At 38.9% G+C, this 24,772-nt stretch overlaps 2 protein-coding genes across 9 annotated transcripts in view; one reads left to right on the plus strand and one right to left on the minus strand.

Annotated features, from left to right (window-relative positions):
- FAM185A (family with sequence similarity 185 member A) overlaps positions 1-24,772 on the plus strand; it is a 149,748-nt gene that overhangs the window by 66,592 nt on the left and 58,384 nt on the right. The window contains exons 8-10 of one of the 5 annotated variants that reach the window (XR_008296896.1): positions 13,540-13,604; positions 21,656-21,731; positions 22,656-22,706. Coding sequence is in view for 2 of the 5 variants with exons in the window: in XM_015069738.3 (XP_014925224.2) it covers positions 7,164-7,276 (113 nt within the window). In the remaining 3 variants the exon portion in view is untranslated. Of the gene's footprint in view, positions 1-3,168; positions 3,303-7,163; positions 8,086-13,539; positions 13,605-21,655; positions 21,732-22,655; positions 22,801-24,772 lie in introns of those variants that run through there. The other 4 variants (XR_008296894.1, XR_008296895.1, XM_053218589.1 and 1 more) reach the window with 4 other exon arrangements.
- Positions 12,611-24,772, minus strand: part of FBXL13 (F-box and leucine rich repeat protein 13) — a 208,570-nt gene continuing 196,408 nt past the window's right edge. For 3 of the 4 annotated variants that reach the window (XM_053218585.1, XM_053218587.1, XM_015069740.3), the window contains 2 exons: positions 22,668-22,831; positions 12,612-12,971 (listed from right to left, as the gene is read on the minus strand). In XM_053218585.1, the coding sequence (XP_053074560.1) occupies positions 12,785-12,971; positions 22,668-22,831 (351 nt within the window). In that variant the 3' untranslated portion in view covers positions 12,612-12,784. Of the gene's footprint in view, positions 12,972-22,667; positions 22,832-24,772 lie in introns of all 4 variants that reach the window. The other variant, XM_053218586.1, reaches the window with a different exon arrangement.

Consider the following 24,772-nt stretch of genomic DNA (forward strand, 5'->3'; position numbering starts at 1 on the left):
AGAAGAAAGAAACAATGAAGGCTTCCAGGCAAGAAGTGGAGTAAAACGGACTCATTGTATCCTTTTATCTAAAACAACAATAATAAAATTTTGTAAATAAGAAAAATCAATGAATAAACAGTTTCTAAGACATTATACATCAAGCAATGAAAGAAAGTGATCACTGAGAGATGCAGAACAAACAAAATGAGCCCTGCTTACTGTCTTGAAAAAGTCTCCAGTCTGTAGTACAGAGAGAGAGAGGAACCCATTGTGGAGCCCAGCAGACTCTCTGATTTGAGGAGACCATGATGAGGGTCCACACAGACCAAGACAGTGAGAGTTCATAGGACGAAGTACCAGAGGAAAGACGGCCTTGTGTTCACACTGGTCCAGGAATAATGCCTGTGCCACCTGCCAGACTGGAAAAAATCGTAACTCATGGGGCACTGGGTAGACCACGTAGTTGTTAGAAACAATTATCCCTAGAATGAACATTTCCCCAGAACTGCCTAACAAATCATAAAAGCAAGAGATGAAATGCTTAAACTGTTTCCAAGTAACTGCATCTCTGAACCAAGCTCAAGATTTATAGGAATACAAAATCATCTAGCACCGAAAAAAATAAAATTTACAATGTCTATCATCCAAGCAAAGATTAACAGACATGCAAAAAGGCAAGAAAACATGACTCATAATAAAGGGAATGTCAGTTGAAGCCCACCCAGAACAGATATGGATGTCAGAATTAACAGAGAAGGAAAATAAGAAGTTATCAAAACTGCATTCCACATATTAGAATATAGAATAAAGTTAAGACATGGAAGATGTAAAAAAGACCAAAATTGGATTTCTAGAAATGGAAACTACAATGTCTGAGATGAAGAATACAGTGGATGGGATTAAACATAAAAAATTTGAAGAACAATGAGTCTTTTTGAGAATACTTCTTGGGCAAAACTGTCTACTTGCTCGAAGTCTAGAGGTCTGTTGACTTTGTTATTCCAGGTAATTGAGAGAAAATATAATGATGGAAACCATTAAAACTAGTTTAAAAATGGGGCCAGATCATGACCTGAGCCAAAGTCGGCTCAGTCATTTAAGCAGCCAACTTTGGCTCAGGTCATGATCTCCTGGTTCGTGGGTTCGAGCCTGCATCGGGCTCTGTGTTGACAGGTCAGAGCCTAGAGCCTGCTTTGGATTCTGTGTCTCACTCCTTCTCTGCTCCTTCCCCGGTCGTGCTCTGTCTCTCTCCCTCTCTTAAAAACAAATAAGCATTTAAAAACAATTTTTTTTAAACACTAGTTCAAAAATATTTTCTTGTCGGTAATAATTTGTTAAGATGCCTGGGGCTGCATTGTTGTTAAGGGCAGGCTGTAAATACTTGTAGAATGTTGACAACATTGAAATATTTGGTTATAGAATTGTGTATGGTTAGAGGTTTTATTTGTGAAATATATGCAGTAAAAATAATAAAATTTCAGAGTATTTTCATGTTGTTTCATAAGTTTATGATTTACTTTCCTAGCCAGTTGGTAAACTTTTTGAGCATATTAGTATGTCTTTGTACATCTTCTGAATATAAAGATGTAAACTACTTTAGCATGGTGCTTCCCATAATAGGTGGTCAGTAGTGTTTATAATGTAAAAGAGGGAATCTTCCAACTATGAATCATTGAAGTTAAATATGCTAATAAGGCAGCACCAGAATTATCCTTCTGAATCAAATGTAAATAAAGTCTGTCCTAGGGTTGGGAAAGGGAGGTGGAGGTCAGGAACAGGGGAGGGGAAGGGAGAATCTCACCTTAGTGAAGAAGCTTTTTAAGCCTAATTTTAAACAAGAGAATTAAATTCTGCAAATTACTACTTAGAGCCCTATCTTTATCCACAGAGAGTGCTGATTAGATCAGGTGTATTTTGGGTTAAATAATGACTAATGCTTCTCAACTAAGTATTTGGGGGGAAATAAAAGAACTTGGAGATTCATATATTTGGGTAGATTTGGACAGGGTGGATTTAGAGAGCAAACACTGTAGTTTAAAAACGTCCTTAGAAGAAACTCTTCCCCCCATTTAGTTAATGGAAGCCAAACTACATAGGGATAGGGTAGTCATTTCCCTTTTTTTGGCCAATAAAACACTGATTATCATTGGCAAGGGGAATTAAATAAGGAACAAGTTTTCTGCAACCACAAGTTCCAGTGTGTGTTGCAAGATTTTTGTAGGAAGGAATTTATAAACTTTACAAATTAGAATGGAGTCTCCACAGATTCAGGCCAGAGTATGAAAAGCTTTCAATAAATTACTTATAGGCAAGATAGAGAAAGCTATTTTCAAGCAACCCAAGTGGAATTGTATAAATATAAACTGTCTTGTTTTTTGAGTATTGTCTCTAGCCTAAAATTGCTGTGTGTTCATTTTGTTAGTAGCAGTAGCACTGTGTGCAGTATGAGGGCCAAGGGCAGGCTGCCCAAGGAAAGGCCACTTTGGCATAAAGATGATTTCAAGTTATAAGTAATCAAAACCCAGTAGATGCAGTAAAAGCTGTCTGCCTCTCCCTCAACTGCATAAATTTACTTTGGAAAGGAAAGCCTGTGCCAGCAAGAGAGCTATTAACAGAGACTCCCCTTTACCTAAGAAACTTACCTGCATAACGGGGCAACTTTTGTTTTTCAAAGCATCTCCTTTCACTTTCCTGCTAATGAGCTTCTCCCCTTTGTATCTTCAGGCCCCACCCCTCTCCTTAGCTCATATAAGCTTCAAGTTGCCTCACTGTCTTTGGAATTTCATGTGTGTGGGGATTCTCCATATGCACACATACTAAATTTGATTTTCTCCTGTAGATGTCTCATGTCAGTTTGATTCTAAGTCCAGTTAAAAGGACCATAAGGCAGAGGAAGGCCTTTCTCCCCGACAGTAGCCTCTTCTACTGTTGCAAAAGAAAATGAGTAGATTGGCTTCTCTTTCCATAAGCAAGAAAAGCGTAATTGGGGAGGTGACACATAACATATTAAGGAAAAGATCTTAGGTATTTAGGAAAACCTTACTATCATTTACTATTGATGCCAAAGAGTGTAAGAAAATAATAAACTTAGAGCAACCAATGTTCAAGATTTCCAATTCTTTCCTCTATATTTATTTGAATTACTAGGAAAAAAATTATGTATTATAGAAAACCTATTGCGTGCAGGTACCTCAAAATCCTGACCTACCAAATGCAGCACAGGCACAAAAGGAAGAACATTAAAATTGACATAGCTGAACTCCTTAATGACAAGTTGGAGGAAAAAGAGAAGCTTCTGTGAAATAACAAAATTCAGCCAGGTAAATTTGAAGACCTAATTGGCTTTATTAAACAATTAATGATTTGGGCAGCACCTCACCTAGCAAGTAGAGGGGCACACCGAGGTGTTGTACAAAATGGAAGGTTTTTCCAGAAGGAGGATGGGACCAAGAAAGTTGTTAGCAAAAGAAAAGGATTATTCCAGGCTAGGCCCTTTCTAGGGGGGGAAAAAGGGGGTCTTCCCATGCAAAGAACCTCATCATTCTCTGGGGAATGAAGAGGTCCCATGTGGCAGAGTCTCATTGCCACTGACTAAAAATTCCTGACTGACCAGCGAAGACTACGTTTCTGTGGGAGTTTGAAACTGCAATTAGATTATGTATTAAGCATCTGTTTGGGAACTTGGTCTAAGAGACACCATTTGGGCCTGTGGTGTTTTGTTTTGTTTTGTTTTGTTTTGTTTTGTTTTTAACACATCTAACACAGGGATTTACCAAATGGAATGAGATTTTAATCAGTTTAATGAGAAGTAGAGTCATGATGATATTGAAATCTAGGAAGAGAGGGGTACCTGGGTGGCTCAGTCAGTTAAGTGTCCGACTCTTTGATTTCAGCTCAGGTCATGATCTCATGGGTTCCCAGGACCAAGCCCTGCGTCAGACTGTGTGCTGAGTGTGGAGCCTGCTTGGGATTCCCTCCCCTGCCCCCCCCCCCACACACATTAAGGGGTGCCTGGTGGCTCAGTCAGTTAAGCATTCCAACTTCAGCTCAGGTCATGATCTTGCAGTTCATGGATTCAAGCCCCACCTTGGGCTCTGTGCTAACAGCTCAGAGCCTGAAGCCTGCTTCAGATTCTGTGTCTCCCTCTCTCTCTGCCCCTCCCCTGCTCATGCTCTGTCTCTCTCCCTCTCTTAAAACTAAACAAACATTTAAAAAAATAAAAAAGAAATATAGCAAGAGAAGTGGAAGGAAAAACTCCAGAGGAACTTGAAAGATGCAATGAACTCTAAAACACTGATAGATAAGATTATGGCTCAGATTAAAGGGGAGGCAAGAATTCAGAGAAGAATTTGTATCAGAAAAGCACTCGACACAAGGATTGGATGGTGTAAAGCACCTTTTCATCAGCTAGGAATATCATATGGTACTAACAAGGGAAAAACTATGCTAAAGAAAAATTGTTTCCTGATTGGTGTGTTTGGATTCAGCAAAGAAAATGTATATAAGGAATTGAGACAGTGTATTCACAACTCTCCTCAGTACAGTTTTTTTTTTTTTTTGGCAGTGCAGTATTATTATTTATTGGGTTCTGTTAGATTTGACTCAAACAGCTGATACACATTTCCCTAAACTAAGCCTAAAAAGCTTCACACAAAAAAAGTGTCAGCACCAAAGGGTATGTTATCACAGAGGTAGGTGGCAAGAGATTTTTGCCCTCTAAGGCTGGTATTTGGCTTGGTTGAGCACTACCTAGAAGCCAGAGTATAGAAGTGAGTTGAAAAGAGCTATTTATGTATATGTTCAGAATGGGTAGATATTATACCTGTCTGAAGGCAAAGAAGAGAGAATAGGAAATCGCCCTTACACTTAGGCAACTTGCAAGAGAAGTACGAGAGGAGAACCAAACTCACTGGTACAATCTTTCATAGCACAGTGACACCTAGAACACAGTCTAGTGTGTTCTCACACATCCATAGCAGTTCCTCCTCCCTAGGAGGCAGGTGGCCGAGAGTGAGGGCTTGAGCAAGTCCTCTCCCTTAGAGGCCTACCATTTTAAGGTAATTTGGGATGAACGTTAACACCTCCTTAGGCCCATCAATCCTAACTGAATTGACTGAGGTTTTATAATATAAACAGTAGTTTGAAACACTAAAAAGCTTACTTTCATATTAAATGGCTTCAGAACTCTGTATGAGGTCGATATTAAGATGTTTTTTATCTTGCTACCAAGGCTTGGAGATGGAAATGTCACAATCAGATCTCTGTTGCGGTGGGGATAATAAGACCTCAACTCATAATACTAGCTCAGTGATACTTATTTACTAATACATTTCATCACTGAAGTTGGAAAAGAGCATTATAAAATTACAACTAGAGATAAGAAATGGTGCCAATGATTTTAAAGTATTTCATGTTTTGTCATGCTAAAACAGGGCCCTAAGATCAGAGAATTGGGTGAGGATTTGGAGGAGCTTAATATCTTAATCACTTAATTTCTTCTAGTTTCCCCGTGGGTCTAAGTTGGTAGTGTTTCTTCATGTGGGGAGGAGACTGAAATTCTGAAGGTTGTGCTACTGGCTAGTACAAAGAGCCTGTGACCTTGGGCAAGTAACTTAATGAGTCTTCCTGGGCCTCAGCAACCTTTAACCATAAGACTTTACCCAGGCTTTGCTTCAAATAATTTCCACTTCTTGGTTAGAGCTGCTCTTAGGAAAATCAGCATATACATAACTCACACAGAGAGTAAACTGAACCATGTACAGAGAGAAGAATCCGAAAGTCATTAATTTTAAAATGACCAACGCTCTCAAAACTAATTTATTTAGTCCTTCTCAATTGCCAGTTGAGCCCTGTCCCCACTCGGGCCTAAGCTGTGGTGGCCCAGGCAGCCCACCCAGGTGTCAATCACTTGACCCAGTGGCGTAGCCAACGGCTCCCTTCCTTCTCGAAACTCTCACAGAAAGATGTGCCCCAAAACACTCCTGGGAATTGTGAAGAGAAGCTGTCAACGTTGGAAGACATTCAGAAACCCTTTGTCACACCGGTAGTCCCTACCCCAGAGCATACGTCACGGCCTCCAGACCCCAGGATCTGGAAAACAGAATAAAATGCCCCAGAGGCTGCACTCACGCACTTTCTGGCATTCCTTTCAGCCATAAAGGCTTCCAACCACTTTGACTCCTGGGTGGGTCAACCGCGAACAGGGCGTGTTGATGTGGGGCAGCCAGTCCTCCTCAGTACAGTTTTGATTGGTCTCTTAAATTCAGAGTTGCACTGGAGCTTTAGACGAGGTATATCACCTTCATTACCTTGATTGAAAGAGAAAAAAAAACCTAGAACTAAAAGAACAGAGATGAGAAATAAACCAGGTGAGCTGTATCACTGCTACAGCATATGACTTTGAGGGCAGGGAGCAGTAACACAGAGCCCAGCAGACTCCTGAAGTGGAGACTGAGCTGAGCATCTCGGGAGACCAGGGCTGCTAGATTTCAGAAGAAAGAATTCCAGAGAGGAAGGATCTGCACAGGGTGCCCATGAGCATTCAAACGTGTCAGGAAATGACCTCATCCCTAGTACAGTGTGAATGAACTTCAAAATGATTATGCTGAGTGAAAGAGCCTAGATTTTTAAAAAAGAATAAAATGCATACTGTATGATTCCATTTATTAAAATTTTAGAAAATGCAACTAATCCATAGTGACACAAAGTAGACCAGTGATGGGGGGTAGATCAGTGATGGGGGTTTCATGGGGGAGTATCTGGAGGTGACAGAGAAGGGACAAGAAGATGACAGAAGAGCAAAAATCAACTTTTACGAGTGATAGATGTATTCATTATTTTGATTTAAGAGATGACTCCACAGATTTTTACATATTCCAAAGTTTACTGTATTGCATATGTCTTTTATCAATTGTACTTAAATAAACCTCTTTTTAAAACCTGCACACACAAAAAAATACAGATAAAAAGAGAGTAGCTTCCCTTTCAGTTGTTCTGAGAAAATGAAAGGAGGGAATAAGCCCAGGTAACTGCAACTCTTTCCTGACTCACACTGTCTTTACTAAGATTTTTGCTGTTCCAAAGTGTTTTTTAGTTTCAGAGATGTGTTGTTAGGATCTATGTCATAGTCGGATATTGTTCTTGTCAATGAAGATATAACTTTATGCAATTTTGTGTTTCAGGGCTCATGAATCAAGCAAGCAAACATGAAAAATGGATTAAGGCCGATGCCCCAAAAGGCACTATAAATTTTAGAAGTCAAAGCTGGTTTCAGTCCCTGAAACTGCAGGACTAAGAATGGTTTGAATTTTATTTATAATTTTTAACAATGATCAGCAGATCTAAGACTACAAAAATGCAAATACCACAGTTCATATAAATGTTGAAAACAATTTAGAATGAATACTAGTGAATTGTCTTGTGGAGACCTTTTCAAAATTTGTACTTAGCTATTGTATTCATTTTTTGTTGCCCTGCAATAAATTACCATAAACGTAACCAACTTAAAATAGCGTTTACTTACTAGCTCACAGTTCTGTAGGTCAAGAGCTCTGCATAGCTAGGCTCTCTCCTCAAGGTGCACAAGTCTGGACTCTAGTTCTCATCTAGATCCTCTGGGGGGAAAAAATCTACTTTCAAGCTTATTCATATTGTTGGCAAAATCCATTTCCTTGTGACTATGACTGAGGTCTCTCTTTTCTTGCTGTCCATCGGTAATCACTCTAAGCTTCTAGAGGCCACTTGCATTCCTCATGTGGCCCTCTCCATCTTAAAGCCAGCACTTGCTTCTCATGCACTGAATATCCGACCTCTTCTGCAACCAGCTGGAGAAACTGCTTTTAAAGGGTTTGCTTGATTAGATCAGGCCTTCCCAGAATAATCTTTGTTTTGCTCTGTGATGTAACATAATCATGGGAATGCTCGCTCATCATATTTACAATTTCCATTTATACTCAAGAAGAGAAGATTATACAAAAGCATAGGTCATGGGCAGCAGTTATCTTGTAAAGAAGCATTTCTTTCACTTTAACTCTCTTGTAACATGTTAGTATTTCTTATGACATCAATGTAAATGTAAGCTGTCAATAAAATACATCATAAAAATGATGCATTTGCTACTGATTCTTAATTCTTTTTGCATAATCTAAGATACAATGCATTGGGAAGAGGAGAAACATTCAACTGTTTTACAGCCTGCTGTATGAAGATTGATTTTTATTTTTACAATGGTGTACTGTATAAAGTTATTTTATAAATTCTCTTTCTTTCAAGCTTACCTGTCTACTCCTGGGACATTTAATTTACATAAGACTGAATAGACCTGTCTTTCAGATTATGTCTTTTATGGTTAGGATAAATCAGCTCTTAAACAGTGGTTTATAATAAACCTTTTCTTTCTTTCTTTTTTAAGTTTATGTATTTATTTTGAGAGAGACAGCACAAGCAGGGGAGGGGCAGAAAGAGAGAGGGATAAAGGGTCCGAAGCAGGTTCCATGCTGACAGTAGTGAGCCCAATGCAAGGCTCAAACTCGCAAACTGTGAGATCATGACCTGAGCCAAAGTCAGACACTTAAACGACTGAGCCACCTAGGTGCGCCTATAATAAACCTTTTAAAATATTATGACTTATAATAGTCTCTTAATATTTGTTTAGAGTCCTGTCTATTTTTAACTTCATATTTATGAAACAAAAAGTGAACTTTGTGGAATATCTCAAAGTCTCCTTTTAGTTCAATCTTCATGAAATCAAAATTTATTAAAGAAATTGGGACAGTACTCATGTTAGTATGTTTGATGTGATGTGTGTGTGTGTGTGTGTGTGTTAGATTATTAAGTAGAGGAAACTGTGAGGCAATGAGGCAATTTTTTATAATCTCTTTTCACCCTCATGCAATTATATATTTTCATGATTAAAAATAAAGTTTATGAAATTAGTCAACAACAGCTGGAAAGGTCATGAGCATAACAAGCAGTAAACTGTACTTAAAATTCTTAAAGGAATTGTGCATATATGAACCACATAGTTAAGTCCAAACAGAAAGGAAAAGCTGCCATATTTTGCTCCCTTGACCAGTCACCTATCTATGGCAAATGCCTAAGGGTTGAAGACCTAGGTAATATTTTGGATATTTTGAGTACTTTGCACTGAGTACTTGAAGATTTCACCACCTGTTCCTTCTGCTTCTTGGTACTGCTTTATAGCCCACTTTTTCTAACACCTGCCCCCCCCTTTTTTTTTCATTTGTGTGGTTATAAAATGTGTCTTTCCAAATGTGTCTCCTGTTTTGTTTAAAAGATCTTACTCAAAAGAGTTTTAGAGCGAGCTTTGACAGTTAAATACCAAACACCCTACTTGGTTTCTAGAGAATATAACAGGGTGTCTTTCTCCTTATTCTGATCTTCCCCATGCAGGTTTTATTCCTTTAAAAAGCAGTTGCCTCTTTTATAGGTCTCTCCAGTTGTGTGCTTGAAATACTTAGGGAGCAGACACTTAGGGATCAGAAGCATATTTTTCTGCAGCTGCCAAAAATCTCTAGATTTAAAAATTACCCTCTTAAGTCATCTTAAATCTCTTGGCTCATTTCAGAAAGCTTCCTACTCAGCTGATTCCCTTGCAGTCCACTTCTAGGAACCATTCTATAAGCTAAACGATACTATCCTATTTCAGAAACTCTTTCAAAATCAACCTTAAAAAGGGGAGAATTATTAAAAACATTTAGGCAATACAAGGTATTATAATCATACTTTGTGCAGCCCATTTTAAACTTTTCAAAATAATTTTCATATTCTTTACCTTAAGTTTTATCCTTGCTTCCGATTTTGGGGGAACAAAGAGACCGTGATTAACTTCATTTAAGAGATAAAGAACCAACAGCATTTTCCACAGAACTAGAACAAACAATCCTATAATTTGTATGGAACCACCAAAGACCCTGAATAGCTAAAGCAATCTTGAAAAAGAAAAAGAAAACTGGAAGTATCACAATTCCAGATTTCAAATTATATTATGAAGCTGTAATATAATCAAAACAGTATGTTACTGGGACAAAAACAGACACAGATCAGTGGAACAGAATAGAAAGACCTGAAATAAACCCACGATTATATGGTCAATCTTTGACAAAGGAGGCAATGGGAAATGGGAAAAAGAGTGTCTTCAAAAACGGTACTGGGAAAACTGGACAGCTGCATGCAAAAGAATGAAACCGGACCACTTTCTTATACCATACACAAAAATAAATTCATAATAGATTAAGGACCTAAATGTGAGACCTGAAACCATAAAAATCCTAGAAGAGAGCACAGGCAGTAATTTCCTTGACATTGGCAATAACAGCACCTTTCTAGATATATCTCCTGAGGCAATGGAAACAAAAACAAAAACTATTGGGACCTCATCAAAACAAAAAGCTCTGCCCAACACAGGAAATAACCAACAAAACTAAAAGTCAACCTACTAAATGGGAGAAGGTATTTGTAAATGACATATCCAATAAAGGGTTAGTATCCAAAATACATAAAGAACTTACACAACACTGAAAAAACACAAATAATTCAATTAAAAAATGGACAGAAGATATGAACAGACACTTCTCCAAACAAGACATCTAGGTGGCCAACGGGCACATGAAAAGTGCTCCACATCACTCATTATCGGGGAAAAGCAAATCAAAACCACAATGAGATATATTACCTTGTACCTGTCAGAATGGCTAACATCAAAAACACAAGAAACTACAAGCAGTGGTGAGGAAATAGAGAAAAAGGAACTCTCTTGCACTATTAATGGGAACTCTCTTACAAACTGGTGCAGGCACTGGAAAACAGTGCAGAGGTTCCTCAAAAAATTAGAAATAGAACTACCCTACAATCCAGTAATCGTACTACTGGGTATCTACCCAAAGAATATGAAAACACTAATTCTAAAGGATATATACATCCCTTTGTTTGTTGTAGCATTATTTATAATAGCCAAATTATGGAAGCAACCCAAATGTCCATTGATGGATGGATAAAGAAGATGTGGTAGGGGCGCCTGGGTGGTGCAGTCAGTTAAGCGACCGACTTCGGCTCAGATCATGATCTTGCAGTTTGTGAGTTTGAACCCTGTGTCAGGCTCTGTGCTGACAGCTTGAAGCCTGGACCCTGCTTTGGATTCTATCCCTCCCTCTCTCTCTGTCTCTCCCCAGATCACACCATCTCTCTTTCCCAAAAATAAATAAGCTTTAAAAAAAATTAAAAAAAAAAAGATGTGGTAGATATATACAATGGAATATTATTCAGCCATAAAAAGAATGAAATCTTGCCATTTGTAACAACATAGATAGATCTAGAGAATATAATGCTAAACAAAATATGTCAGAGAAAGACAACATGATTTCACTCATATGTAGAATTTAAGAAACAAAATAAATGAACAGAGGAAAAAAGAGATGAACATAAAAACAGACTCTTAACTAGAGAGAACAAACTGATGGTTACCAAAGGGCGAGTGACTTGGGGGGTTGGGTGAAATAGGGGAAGGGAATTAAGAGTATGCTTGTCATGATAAGCACTGACTAATGTAAGGAATTGTTGAATCACTATATTGTACACCCAAAACCAATATAACACTATATTTTCTACACTGGGGGAAAAAAAAAGGTATGTAATAGAGGAAATAGGTTAAAAGACTGATCCAGTATTACCAACACAGCTTGTTCATGGCAGTCAGAACAGAGTTGTGCTTGCTCCTGGACTCTATTGAGTGTCACATAATATCAAATAATGATATACCACCGTGTGATCACTTGAATTCTGTAGTTATTATCTTTTACCAGAGTGGTAAAAATCCATAGATGAAAGCTTATTAACACTAATAAGGAGTGGGCATGTGGTGGCTCGGTTTGTTGGGCAACCGACTCTTGATTTCAGCTCAGGTGAGGATCTCACAGTTGTGAGATGGAGCCCTGCGTTGGGCTTTGCACTGAGCATGGAGCCTGCTTAAGAGTCTCTCCTTCCCTCTCCTGTCCCTTCCCCACCTGTGGGCATGCACTCTCTCCCTCTCAAAAAAATTAAAAATTAGTAATAAGGAGGAGGTACACAATTAATAACCCATATCTTCTAGCATAAAATAGGGAGAGCATCTTTTTTGGCATAGCATATTTTAAAATTCCTCTATAGTGCAGATGTGATTAAAAAGAGATCTTTCTGAAACATTGCAGAGACATCCTTTCTATTCACAAATAGTTCATGTTTCTATTTAATTTGTCCCTGACTGTTAAGTCAAATGTTGAGATGGGTCCAGGGTCAAGTGGCATTTAGTTCTTATTGTTAAATGTCTAGAAATAACAAGAAAGCCTGGTTTCCTTTAAAAATGTATGCCCATATTTTTTATAATATATCATCACAGATCCTTAAAGCCATTGCCCGGGCTCAAACTCCTACTCTGACTCCTATGGCTATCTCTGCTTTCTTTTGTAAAGAAAAGCTTTTAAATGGTTGTCAAAAACATCACATCTCTCAGGGTTGTTTTATATGACTGTAACCTTAGATTTGATAATCTCATCAAAACTATCAGTTTGATTAAGGTAAATTTAAGTGGAAAATTTACAGTGTAGCAATACTTCATTTGGCTTTAAAAAAAACACAATTAAACCAATTAGAAGAACTAATGTATTTAGAAATGTTTGTATTTGGAACAAAAATCAGGAGATGATTTGCTGGTTGTTCACACTGTTGAGATCCAGCTAGTGAAAATACTTGCGTCAAATGAAGTTACCAAGTTCTAGATTTTTTTGTTCTTCTTGCTTGAGGCTGAAGGTCATACTACTTCCTCTTGACTACTGTGTGTTGACTCTGTCACTGTCCATTCTACATTTTTAGGTGGTGGTATCTCATGTTGTCTTGTAAGGGGCTTGCCTTCATAATCATAGCCAAACCAAAGTGGAGGGTCACCAGGGTTATATTCCTGCTGCTGAACTATAGATGACATTCTCTTTGCTGCCTCCCTGCAATAACAATGATTAGCATTAGCCAGTTGCAGAAGTAATTACTGGTGTAGAATTTTCAAACTAGAGCAAATTTGGAGTTAAAAGAACTGTCACAAGTTGAATGAATTTCACAGCTATCTTGCCTTACCGAGAGGGAGGGTATGGGTAATTATGTGAATATTCAGGATCCCAAAGCTTGAGTAGCTCATAGCTCTCTGGTTCAGCCAGTTCAGAGATTAACAGATACAGTGAATGGGTAAGGAAACTGCATGGTCATGGAGTAGGAACACTGAGGGCACTCTCTAGTGTTCTAGAGTCCTCTGCCTCTTATTTCCAGTTTCTTTGATGAGGGAGTATCCTAACCAGCCAACCTGCAAAGGTCCACCATGCAGGAGCTCATAATCCAGAGTCCCCAGATCCCTGTTGGATATGTGGGTGAACTTCAGGGAGGTCCATGAATTCCCTGAAAATTCATGCAGTTTTGTGTCTAATATACATTTTTCTGAGGAGAGGGTTTGTGACTCATCAAACTCTCAAAAAGTGTCAGCGATCAAAATGATTAAAATATCATTTCTGCCTTTCTTAGGAAGAAATAAGGAATAAAGCAAAGAAGGCATCTAAAGGTTGTTCTGGACCCCAATTTTATATTGGGTGAGTGTGGGTTTCCACCACCAAGCAATTCTTTTTCTTTCTTTCTTTTTTTTTTTACATTTATTTATTTTTGAGAGAGAGAGAGAGAGAGAGAGCGTGAGCATGGGAGGGGCCGAGAGATGGGGAGACACAGAATCCAAAGCAGGCTCCAGGCTCTGAGCTGTCAGCACAGAGCCCAACCTGGGGCTCGAACTCACAAACCAAAAGATCATGACCTGAGCCAAAGTTGGACGCTTAACCGACTGAGCCACCCAGGCACCCCCACCACCAAGCAATTCTTAGACAGCAGCTGGGTGCCCTACAATGCAACCCAGTTCTGACACTGTCTACCCAGAGATAGCATCAGATTCCACGGGTTCAAGGCTCAGGCTCACTAGACTGCCCTCCACTTTAGATCCCAGTTGCAAGTCCAGGTTGTCATCTGGGCTTCTGACTAACCAGCTATAGATCAGAAGTTCCAACATACCCCTTTCTTGGATTGGATTAATTTGCTAAAGTTGCTCACAGAACTCAGAGAACCATGTTGGTTACTGGGTCACTGGTTTATTATAAAAGGGTATAACTCAGGAGTAGCCATATGGAAGAGATATATAGGACATGGTGTGGAGAAAGGGTGAGGAGCTTCCATGTCCTCTCCAGGTGCACACTCCCCAAATCTACACACATTCACTGACCCAGAAACTCTCCAAACCCTTTTAGGATTTTATGGAGACTTCATTATGTAGGCATGCTTGATGAAATCATTGGCCATTGATGACTGATTTAATCTGCATCCTCTCTCCCTCCCCAAGAAATCAGGGAATGGGTCTGAAATTTGCACCCCCATGCTCGTTGTTGGTTCGTTCCCCTAGCAACCAGCTTCCATCCTAAGCTGCTTTCCAAAAGTCACCTCATTAACACAAACCCAGTTGTGGTGGAAAGGAGTTTGTTATCAATAACATGACACCTATTTTCATCTTTATGTCTCTGAACTAATTTCAGGAACTGAGGATGAGACCAAATATTATAACAAAAGATGTTCCCATTGCCCTTATTGCCCAGGAAATTCCAAGGGTTTTGGGAGCTGTGAGCCAGGAACCATGAAGGAAGACCAAATATATATTGGTATCTAAATGACCAAAATATGTTTCTCATAAATCATAATATTACAGCATCAGAAAAATAAATAAATCTAACTTGAAAACATGTCTTTTTGAGGGTAGAACAATGAGACCAGTGCTTTAAAAAAATTGAGTAATTGGCAACTTCTATAGGATCAGAAATGAGTAATGATAGTTGCCCATGAAGGGGATACTTTGCCCACTATTGACAAATATTACATTGAGTTATTACTTGCAAAAGTCTTAAAACATAAAGAAGCTGGTATTACCCATATGCTTTGAGTTAAATTTGTGCTCAGTGGCTATAGGAGTTCAGGCAGGACAATGACATTGGTAAAAGACTGAGATACATCAGTTGTTTAAAATGCTGTTTCATTTGAACCAAATTTTAGATGTCTTAACATAATTATAACGAAACTCAACAGGGAGACAACCAAAGCATTGCTAATTCCATCTCTTACCACATTACTTTTGGTTTCTATATTTGCACTCACATCTCTTACCACATTACTTTTTGGTTTCTATATTTGCACTCACATAAAACAAAACTAAACAAAAAACAAAACAAACCAAAATACTAAAAGCAAAAAAAAAACCTAAAAACAAACCACACAAGTTTAAAAGAACAAGTGTGAGTAAAAGCAAGTTATACTAATTTCTACTTCTGAGCCAACAATCCTATGGACTAAAACTTGGCAAACAAGTGTCTTCTCTTTAGAGAAATACTTATTCTCAAATTTGAAAATGATAACTTTATGATCAAAGATGAAGTTTTGCATTCTGTTGATGTTTTAATTTTTTTTAAGTGTGGTCCTACATTTGAAACTTCTTATATAATCTTCATATAAGTAGGACTTCATTATGCAGTAATAATAGTGTTCTATCTTTAGCTGTCCCCACTTTCTTCTGAAGATTATTTTCCCTTTCCAATTCTGTGGAGTTGAGATTGACATGTCTACGAAGGTGTTTTCCATGAGATTGTTTTCCCTTAAGTACTTAATGTAGCATAATTCCAAATGTTAAGGGAATCTGAAGCATAAAGTATTGGCACCATCAGTTTCAAATGTAAAGCAGTACCCTAGGCAACAGAGCTTCACTGTTACTTACCCTTCACCCCATCTCTGCCCATTTAAACTTGATGCATCTTTCAAATCTTCAAACCAATCCAACCTCCTGTAAAGACCCAAACCCAATCTCTTCCTCCTCTGAACTTCTATAAAAAGTTGATCATAGAGGGGAAAATGGGTGATGGGCTTTGAGGAGGGCACTTGTTGGGATGAGCACTGGGTGCTATATGTAAGCCAATTTGACAATAAATTATATTAAAAATAAATAAATAAATAAATAAATAAATAAATAAATAAATAGTTGGTCATAGAATTAATTTCTTTCCAATACATAAATTCATGGCATTAATTGTTTATAATTATAAACTTTATTGTTTTCCTTTTGTTTAATAAGGTATTAAGTTATTTAAGGGTGTATTCCATTTCTTTGTATCTTAAAGGACAGCCAAAACAAGACACTTTCAGCAGTTTATCCCAACAAGGAAGCCCTTTAGGTCTCTTATCTTCTGCAGGTTTGAAGCATTCTTAGGTTGCTATTTCCAACACCCACTTGCCCTCTGCCTGCCAAACTGCATCGTTCTGGACATACATACTGTAGTTAACAGTTGTTGGTAATGATTCGATGCTACTGATGATAAGGCAACTACAACTATAGGCAACAATCGTCTTGACCTTTAGGAAAAGGATGAGTTTGGGGAGTAAAAGATTTGTAAGTAATTGACCAAAGTATATGTAACCTTTGGCCTCAGAAGAGCAATAAGTTCTGAGAGTTCTAGATAACTGGTAAGAGGATAAATACTCTTAACGCTAAACTTGGTAACATATAAATATTGAGTCATACAGTTCCTTAGTCAGCTACAAGCCACAATAAATTAGATGATAATTAGGGCAAATAATGGGAGTTTGAGAAAATAACAAGAAAGTTGGGGATACTGAATCCTCAGTATAGACAAAAAAAAGTAGGGAATGCATAGGGAAGAGTACTCATTAAATGCAATGTGATGGGACAAGATCAAAATGAGCTGCATATTGAGCACTAGCTATGAGGAAAGTGCCCAATTTTACCTTAAGCTGTTAACTTTAAGGAGAGCAAAGAGCAATTTTATTTAAGATAAAAAAAAAAAAACAGCTTATTTGGGTATAGCAGAGGAATTGCAATTCGGGACAAGCACGCTATGGTAAACCATAGCCAAGTCCAAAAAGACAAAGGGAAGGTCAGCTTTTATGAGGTTTCAGGAGGAAATTGGGGAGGGCTGTTTTCAACAAAAGTTTATTGGAAAAGAACAAGAGTTTGAGGTTGTGGCAGTTTCTCATTGGTTACAAGTAGTGGTCAGAGCATTGTTGCTGGGGCAGGGAGGGATCTTCCTTCCTTTTCTGAAACACGGGAGATAAAGTTCTTATGAAAAATGTCCTCCCTTGTTGAAATACAGTTGACCCTTGAACAACATAAGGGTTAGAGGTGCCGACCCCTTATTTCTTGGCTCCCTGCCACCCTTACCTTAGCTCTTAGTGGTAAGCAACGCTCTTTGTTCTACCCGTAGTCAGCTGCACTGAGACTTAAACATCCAAGGGTCCCCTGATCTTTGGAGGTGATGCTCACAGACCAGAGAGGAACAAAGGATCAGGTCTCAAACCCTCCTTCCCTTCCCTTCTTCCCCTAGTCTCAAATGTCAGGAGGTTAAGGCTTTCTGTGGTCTAGAGTGTTTCTAGGGCCTATCTTAAAGCATGTATGCTTTCACAGCAAGAGTAGTCCTAGGGAAAAACTGAAAATCTGAATTTGACCTGGAACAAATCTGGGATTATTATTAGGATTTGAATGCCAGTATAGACTATTCTGAAATCCACGTCCTCTCCACTCTTTAGGAAATCCTTAGCGCATTGGGGAGCCTGGGTGGCTCAGTCAGTTGAGCATCTGACTTCGGCTCAGGTCATGATCTCACAGCTTGTGAGTTCAAGCCCCTTGTTGGGCTCTGTGCTGACAGCTCGGAGCCTGGAGCCTGCTTCAGATTCTGTGTCTCCCTCTCTCTCTCCGCCCCTCCCCTGCTCACACTCTGTCTCTCTCTCTCTCTCTCAAAAAATAAATAAACATTAAAAAAAATTTTTTACAAAATCCTTAGCCCATGAACTAGCTATCCTCACCACCTTACTCAGACCTTTGGCATCCTCCTATGGACTGACTCCTAAGGCTGAGGACCTGGCCAAGAGAACAGACCAGCATGCTGACTGGCAGCAAATATCTCTGAACTCTTTTTACACATCCTGTGTTACTGTGTGTTTGCACACACGCACTTTTGAAAAGTATCAGGGAACTTGAAAATCTAGAAACTGAATATTCCTGCCAAAAAGAACTCACTCTGTCTCTGTCTCTCTTTCTCTCTCTCTTAAAATAGTTTGGTATCTGGTATGGTCAATATATGGGAGCTAGGAAATATTGAAAAGAAAATGTATAGTTAGGAATTACTGTGTACTCTAAATTTCTTAGAGTACATATGGAATCCTTTGACTACCTTCCACTCTGGCTGGACCTAAGTGAGTCCCAGGTCCTTGGACCTTGTAGGAGATGATTTGGGAACTGAATCCAGTATGCTGCAGTGGTAGTCATCATTACTCATTTAACCTGGTGAAACAGGTTTCTCTGGATCAATATAGAACATGATTTTCAGGGGCACCTGGATGGCTTAGTCAGTTAAACGTCCAACTTTGGCTCAGGTCATGATCTTGTGGTTTGTGGGCTCGAGCCCCATGTCCAGCTCTGTGCTAACAGCTCAAAGCCTAGAGCCTGCTTTGGATTCTGTGTCTCCTTCTCTCTCTGCCCCTCCCCTGCTTGCACTCTGTCACTTGCTCAAAAATAAACATTAAAGAAATTTTTTTTAATTTAGGATATGATTTTCAAAATGTTATGCCACAAACAGTTGTGAAACATTAGATGTTTAATAATAATAAGGTACTGAAGTTTGTAGGTGATTTTTGGTTTTTATATATTATAGGGGATTCAAGGTTATTCTTATAAAAATATTGCTTGCCCTCACGCACCTTTCCTTCTAGTTTCTTGAGTAGGCAAAAAAAGGGGGGAATGTTGGAGACAACACAAAGAATGCTGGTAATCAGCAGCCTCTCTAGTTTATTCATCAGTGAGTAGATTGGGTACAATACGACACATGTCTCCCCTTAGTGATCAAGTCCCTTGAATGTCTGAACTTTAAAAAAAAAAAGCTTGAGAATCGCTAAAGGCAAAAGAGCAACATAGTAATGCTTAGGTACAAAGTATAGCTCTGCCTTTTATTTGTTTGACCTTGGGTCTTATTTACACTGTTTAAACCAATTTCCTTATTCATTTTTATAGTAATGAGGTATTTATGAGGATTAGATGAGAGAGTCAACATAAAATAGGATTAACACAATACATGGCAAAAAATAATTATTAAGCAATATATTTTTTCATACTAATACAGCTCCCGATCACAAAGGTCTTTCCCCAAAGATTTTTCCATGAGCTGGGAAAGAGAACTCTGATAAGGGTTTTATTTCCTAGCAACAGAGATCTCTCAGGGTGCCTGTGTAATAATCCATGCTGCTAGCAACTGCTACAGAGGCCTTCAAGAAATCTCTGTATTGCTGTTTGGGCTCTCCAGGCCACTAAGACTCTACTCATCTCTTTAGAGTTGAAAGTTTTAGACTCCAGACACAAAAATGTCAGAAAGGTCCCTTTATTCTTTGCTAAGTATAGACTTAATGTTTCTTTTACCTCTTTGTGGTTCAAACCCTATTGGGTTGTGGAGACCATTGTTTGGGTCTTGTTCCCTCTCTCCCACTATGCTTTTCTTCCTTTGTATTGCCTTTCTTGTTTTTCCCACAAAGAGCCATACGTTGAAATGTTGGTTGTACACAATTGTTTCAAATATAAACAACTAGATATTCTTTTCATGTTTATGATCATAGTTGCTACTTATTTCTCCTTGAGTTAAAGGAGCCTAGATTGTATCTCAGCATGATGCTCTGGAACCACTTCTTGGGATTCCTTCAGGCTCTGGGGTTAGTAGAATGATAGCATATCTTATGCTGGAAGCTCTCTTGCAAAAGAGCTGTAGCTAATTTTCTCATTGACCAAAAGTTTGCTACTCCCCCAGTTCAGTGGGACAGACGTCTTTGATTTGCAAAGCTTGTGCAATAGTTTTAGATTCCATTGAGTATAGGGTGATTTGTACATAGAAATGTTTCTTCTGATGGCAGTAATTGGATTTTAAGAGCCATATCATACAATATTTTCATGTTCAAATGGAATCAAATGTGTGGAAGTTCAACACTTTGTGATTCAAAGTCATTGAACGTCTTCCCAAGTATGAACAATTTCCTCTATTTCAACTACCAAATGTTCCATTTCACCCAGACAAAATAGCCACTGCAGTTGAGGGAGCCACATTAGCCCTGGTAAGAGCAAACAACTATGCTTTTTTAGAGTGAACATAGATAAGCAAAGGATTAAACAACATCATGAACTTGAGTCTTGAAGGAGCCACATATTTTGTGTAGCATTTCCAATTCCACCAAGGATTTGAGTGGAGAAGAAAGCTGCTTTAAAGTCCTCAGAGCTGACTCCAAACAGCTGCAAGTGGCCAGGCCTTACCACTTCTCTAATCAAAGTTTTCAGGACCAGGTATCTAGGGAGCTCCTTGGCTAAACAACAGTACCCTGTCCTAGAAGTTGGAGTCAAGACAAGCACTCTTGGAGCCTTACTAGTCCAAATGCTGGGACTCTCCAAACCACTCTGCTGTGGGGACTGCCCTTCTTTATTGCTAGACAAAGATAAATCAGAGCATTCTAGGCCTCTTTCCTGCTGGAGCTTAGCAGGGGTGGGGCTATGAGGGAGACTGAAGTAGTTTGGCCTTTTTAGACGATGAGATGGACAGACAAGCCAGTTCCCTTCTAAGCATTAGGACCATCTCTCTGCTTCTTGCTAGTAGGGACAGCCAGGCTTGGTGGTAGAAAACAAAAGATGACTTCACTGTCCTAGCTTAGGTAAAGGAATTTTTCATAGATCCAACTAGTTAACTAGAGTTTCGCATTGAGTTTTAGTGGTTAAGCCTAACTACTAGTAAAATCTTACTTTGCCTTGTTTGGTTTTCTTCACATATTTTTTTTACCTAGTCACCTTGCAAGAGGAGAGTGAGCCCGTCACAGACAACATTAGGATATTACTAGATATCTTGGGTCCCCCTAACCAAACACCATTATTTATCACACTTTAACATCCATACCATAATTAAGTTCAGAGAGACCTGTGCCAGAAAGTCTCCTTCATTCTTACTTAAAATCCCACTTATTAGAAGTTCAGTGATATTATCTCCCCAAACTAGTGATTATCAAAATGCAATCAAAAGATTAGAAGCCAGACTCCTTTGTGTAATATGTTATTCATTCATTGCTATCTACCCAAAGTTCACTGTTTAATGATATGACAAGGCTGGCAGGGACTCCTAGGACCGTATTTCATGATAGCCTCTTTCAATGAAGTTAATCACACCCATATCAGTCATCTCCAGACTTATTAGGGAGGGTTGGGTCTCCACTCCTCTTCAAAAATTTTCAAAGACCTGCTTCTTTATTTCTGACCCCACTTCAGTTGGCTGCCTTCCTCCTTGTGGGCCCACTGGTCCCAGTGGCAGTGCCTATTTTACAAGTAATAATTTTTGTGTCCTTTTTTCTTTTTTTCATTTTAATTTAACATACACAGCCTTGGATCAGGAACCATTGTCTTCCTCAGGCTTCAAGTGACCAGATCTCATGGTTCTGCTCATGCCAGGGCTACTTAATTAAGCAAGTTCCTCTGCGAAATATATGTGTTTAGATAATTGATAATATTAATTCTTAGTATTCACTTTTCCAGCCTGCAGAAAAGAACCAGACCTTCAAGAATTGGTCAAGAATTTTCATTTTGAAGACTTTACAGGTAACTTCATCAGGTCAGTTAAAACTACTTGCACATTTTTACTCTCAGTCAATAGGAAAACAACTACACAATGTAGCAAATAACTGCTTTATATTTAAAAACTTATGGGATAGGGCGCCTGGGTGGCTCAGTCGGTTAAGCGTCCGACTTCAGCTCAGGTCGTGATCTCACCATCCGTGAGTTTGGGCCCCACGTTGGGCTCTGTGCTGACAGCTCGAAGCCTAGAGCCTGTTTCGGATTCTGTGTCTCCCTCTCTCTCTGCCCCTCTCCACTCATGCTCTGTCTCTCTGTCTCTGAAAAATGAATAAGCCTTAAAAAAAAAATTAAAAAAAAACCTCACGGGATAGACACCTGAGAACTTCTACCTGTGTATATTGCTCATTTCCCCAACTTTTATTTCAGTGGAAACATTTTGCAGATTGAGGGAACCAGCACTTGGGCTGTAGCAGTCAAGCCAGAATGCTTTACTCTGACCTCACTCCTAAGGGAAATCCCTAAATGAGTAAAAACCATCAGGCAAATAGCTTTGAGAGAGATGTGGTTTAGGATTAACTGTTAGTAATTTATACTTAATTGTGAACTGGTTTAATCTAATTATTTTTAACCCCTAGGGGAGACTGACTGACTGGAAGTATTTTGAGAGATGAGTAAAGAAAGAATAGTGACAGTTCTATAAGAGCAGAGTTAAGGCTTTGAATACCTGCATGGTCAAGGAAGGAGAAGTCCTTGAAGTAGAAGGGCCAGTGGGAAAGGGATACGAAACTACAAAGACAGTTTTAGAAGAGAGCTTCCCCTGGTTCAACTCAAAATGTTGGCTTCAATTAGGCAAAAACTAAAATGAAACTTTGTAACTCTGAGAGCCACTATGTATTACGAATGCCATAGTCATGTATTCTGTTTTCTCAGAAAGTAGTTCTCAAAGCTTTTCATGTTTCAGGTTCATACTTACATGGAAATAAGTCTGCAGTATTGCATCTTAAGAATCCGGAGTTGTTTGCAGCCTATCTGAAGGTCCTCGAGCATTTGGTCAGTAAGCAGGACACAACCAGAAATATCCAAAATGTGCAGGTAATGGCATTTTGCCGATAACATCTCCATCGCTGAGTCAGTAATCTGAACACACAGCCAAAGTGAAGTACTGATTATTCCCATGAACTCCATCCCAGGGAAGAACAGTGAACCAGTCAGTTTGGGCTGCTGTAACAAAATACCACAGACTGGATAATTTAAACAACAGACATTTGTTTCTCACAGTTATGGAGTCTGAGAAGTCTAAGATGAGATTGCCCACAGATTGAGGGTCTGGTGAGGACCCTCTCCCTGGTTTGCAGATGGTTACTTTCATGCTGTATCTTCACAAGGCAGAGAGACAGGTCTAATTTCTTCCCATTCTTATAAAGACAGTAGTTGCATCATGGTGGCTCCACACTCATGACCTCAGTCTAAGCCTAATTAGTTCCCCAAAGCCTTACTTCCTAATGCTGTCACACTTGAGAATGAGGGTTTCAACATATGAATGTGGGGGGCAGGAGGGAGGGAGACAAAAATTGAGTCCATAACAAACAGAATCACAACCCTTCCCAGCTTGTCACATGATGGGCCTATAACGCACGTTAGTGATTTAACTATTTCCAGAACACTAAAATTATGTTTCAGGTGGCAGCAATAGACTTTGTGATCTTGCTGTTATAACTTTCATATTTAGAGTTCTCTATTTTGGATGGGTAACTTCATCAAAATTTCCTTAGTAATACCCGTCACACCAATATGAACAATTTATGAAATGCCGCAGTAATGGAATTTGGCTTTAAACCTGAAATCCACTCTAAGGCATCATCAATTTAGAAAACTAAGTTTAATAATATAGCATGTTGCAAAGCTATAAAATATATATATTCTCTGAAGTTAAACCACAGACAAGGTCAAATTGCCATGAGAAGGGATCTGGACATCTCTGATGGTTTGTGTGTAGAGTAAAATGGTTCTGGAAGAGGACAAGTAGATGAAACAGATGTTTGTAGGCAGGGGAAGAAAGAGCAGAAGCCACAGACACTGCATGAATCTGACTCTGAGAAATTCTGCTGAGGGTTCCAATATCTTGAGAGTTTGCCCAGATGTTATACAGAGATAATTCAACTCTCATTCTTAGATTATTTTATTTACTCAAGGTCTAGCTTTTGAATTCACAGCTGTACTAAGACTTGCTGTGAAATCAGTGAGATTACTTTCCTCAAAGGAATTTTTTTTCCAACTGGATTTAATTTCTTATTTTAAATGTTTGAACACTCTAAAACACATGCCATGAGGCTTGGGTCTTGTTCTTAATATAAAGTTGAGGAAATTATGTAGAAAACTCTTCAGTTTGAAATGTACACTTTCCAAGTTTGGAAAATAGATGTTGTCATTGTCTAAGCATGACCTGTTTTCAGAACACGTTCAGGACCAAGGTTTAACATTGTGCCTGATTCTCACAAAAATACCTCCATACATTCCTGCCATACTATCTTGGTCTCTGAGGATCTGATGTCATTGGGGGGGAGAAAAGCCCTCAGAATTATAGGCAAGACAATGAGGTGATAGAAAAGTCCAGGACAGGTAGAGCTCAGAGCACTACGTTTTATTGATTCTGAAGGAGTGAAAAAGGAGCCTGACATTTCCTGTAGATCAGAAGCTCAAGATGTTTAATGACTGAACAGATGTTGTTGGGACTTATAGGGCTGGGAACTAGAGGTGGAGGTGACTGGGTAAATTCTTAGCTCCCAGTCCTGATCTCAGTCCTACTGAGCAGAGATTCTATTATTCCCATTTTAGCACTGGGAAGGGTGGGGTCACAGTACTATTTACCAACCTTGGAGGTTGGCTGGTTGCAAGAAAAAGCTGGCCTTCCAGGAGATGGATAAGTGACCATGCAAGATTGACCCATGGGCTTTTGAGAAACCTAGTCTTGGATGATGAGCCAGACCCTAATGTGTTTTATAGCTCATCAAAAGCAATGTAGGTGGAAATATAACACTGTATGTCAACTATACTGGAATTTAAAAATTAATTGAATTT

This window comes from Acinonyx jubatus, chromosome A2 (assembly GCF_027475565.1).
Source record: "Acinonyx jubatus isolate Ajub_Pintada_27869175 chromosome A2, VMU_Ajub_asm_v1.0, whole genome shotgun sequence".
Lineage (NCBI taxonomy): Eukaryota > Metazoa > Chordata > Mammalia > Carnivora > Felidae > Acinonyx > Acinonyx jubatus.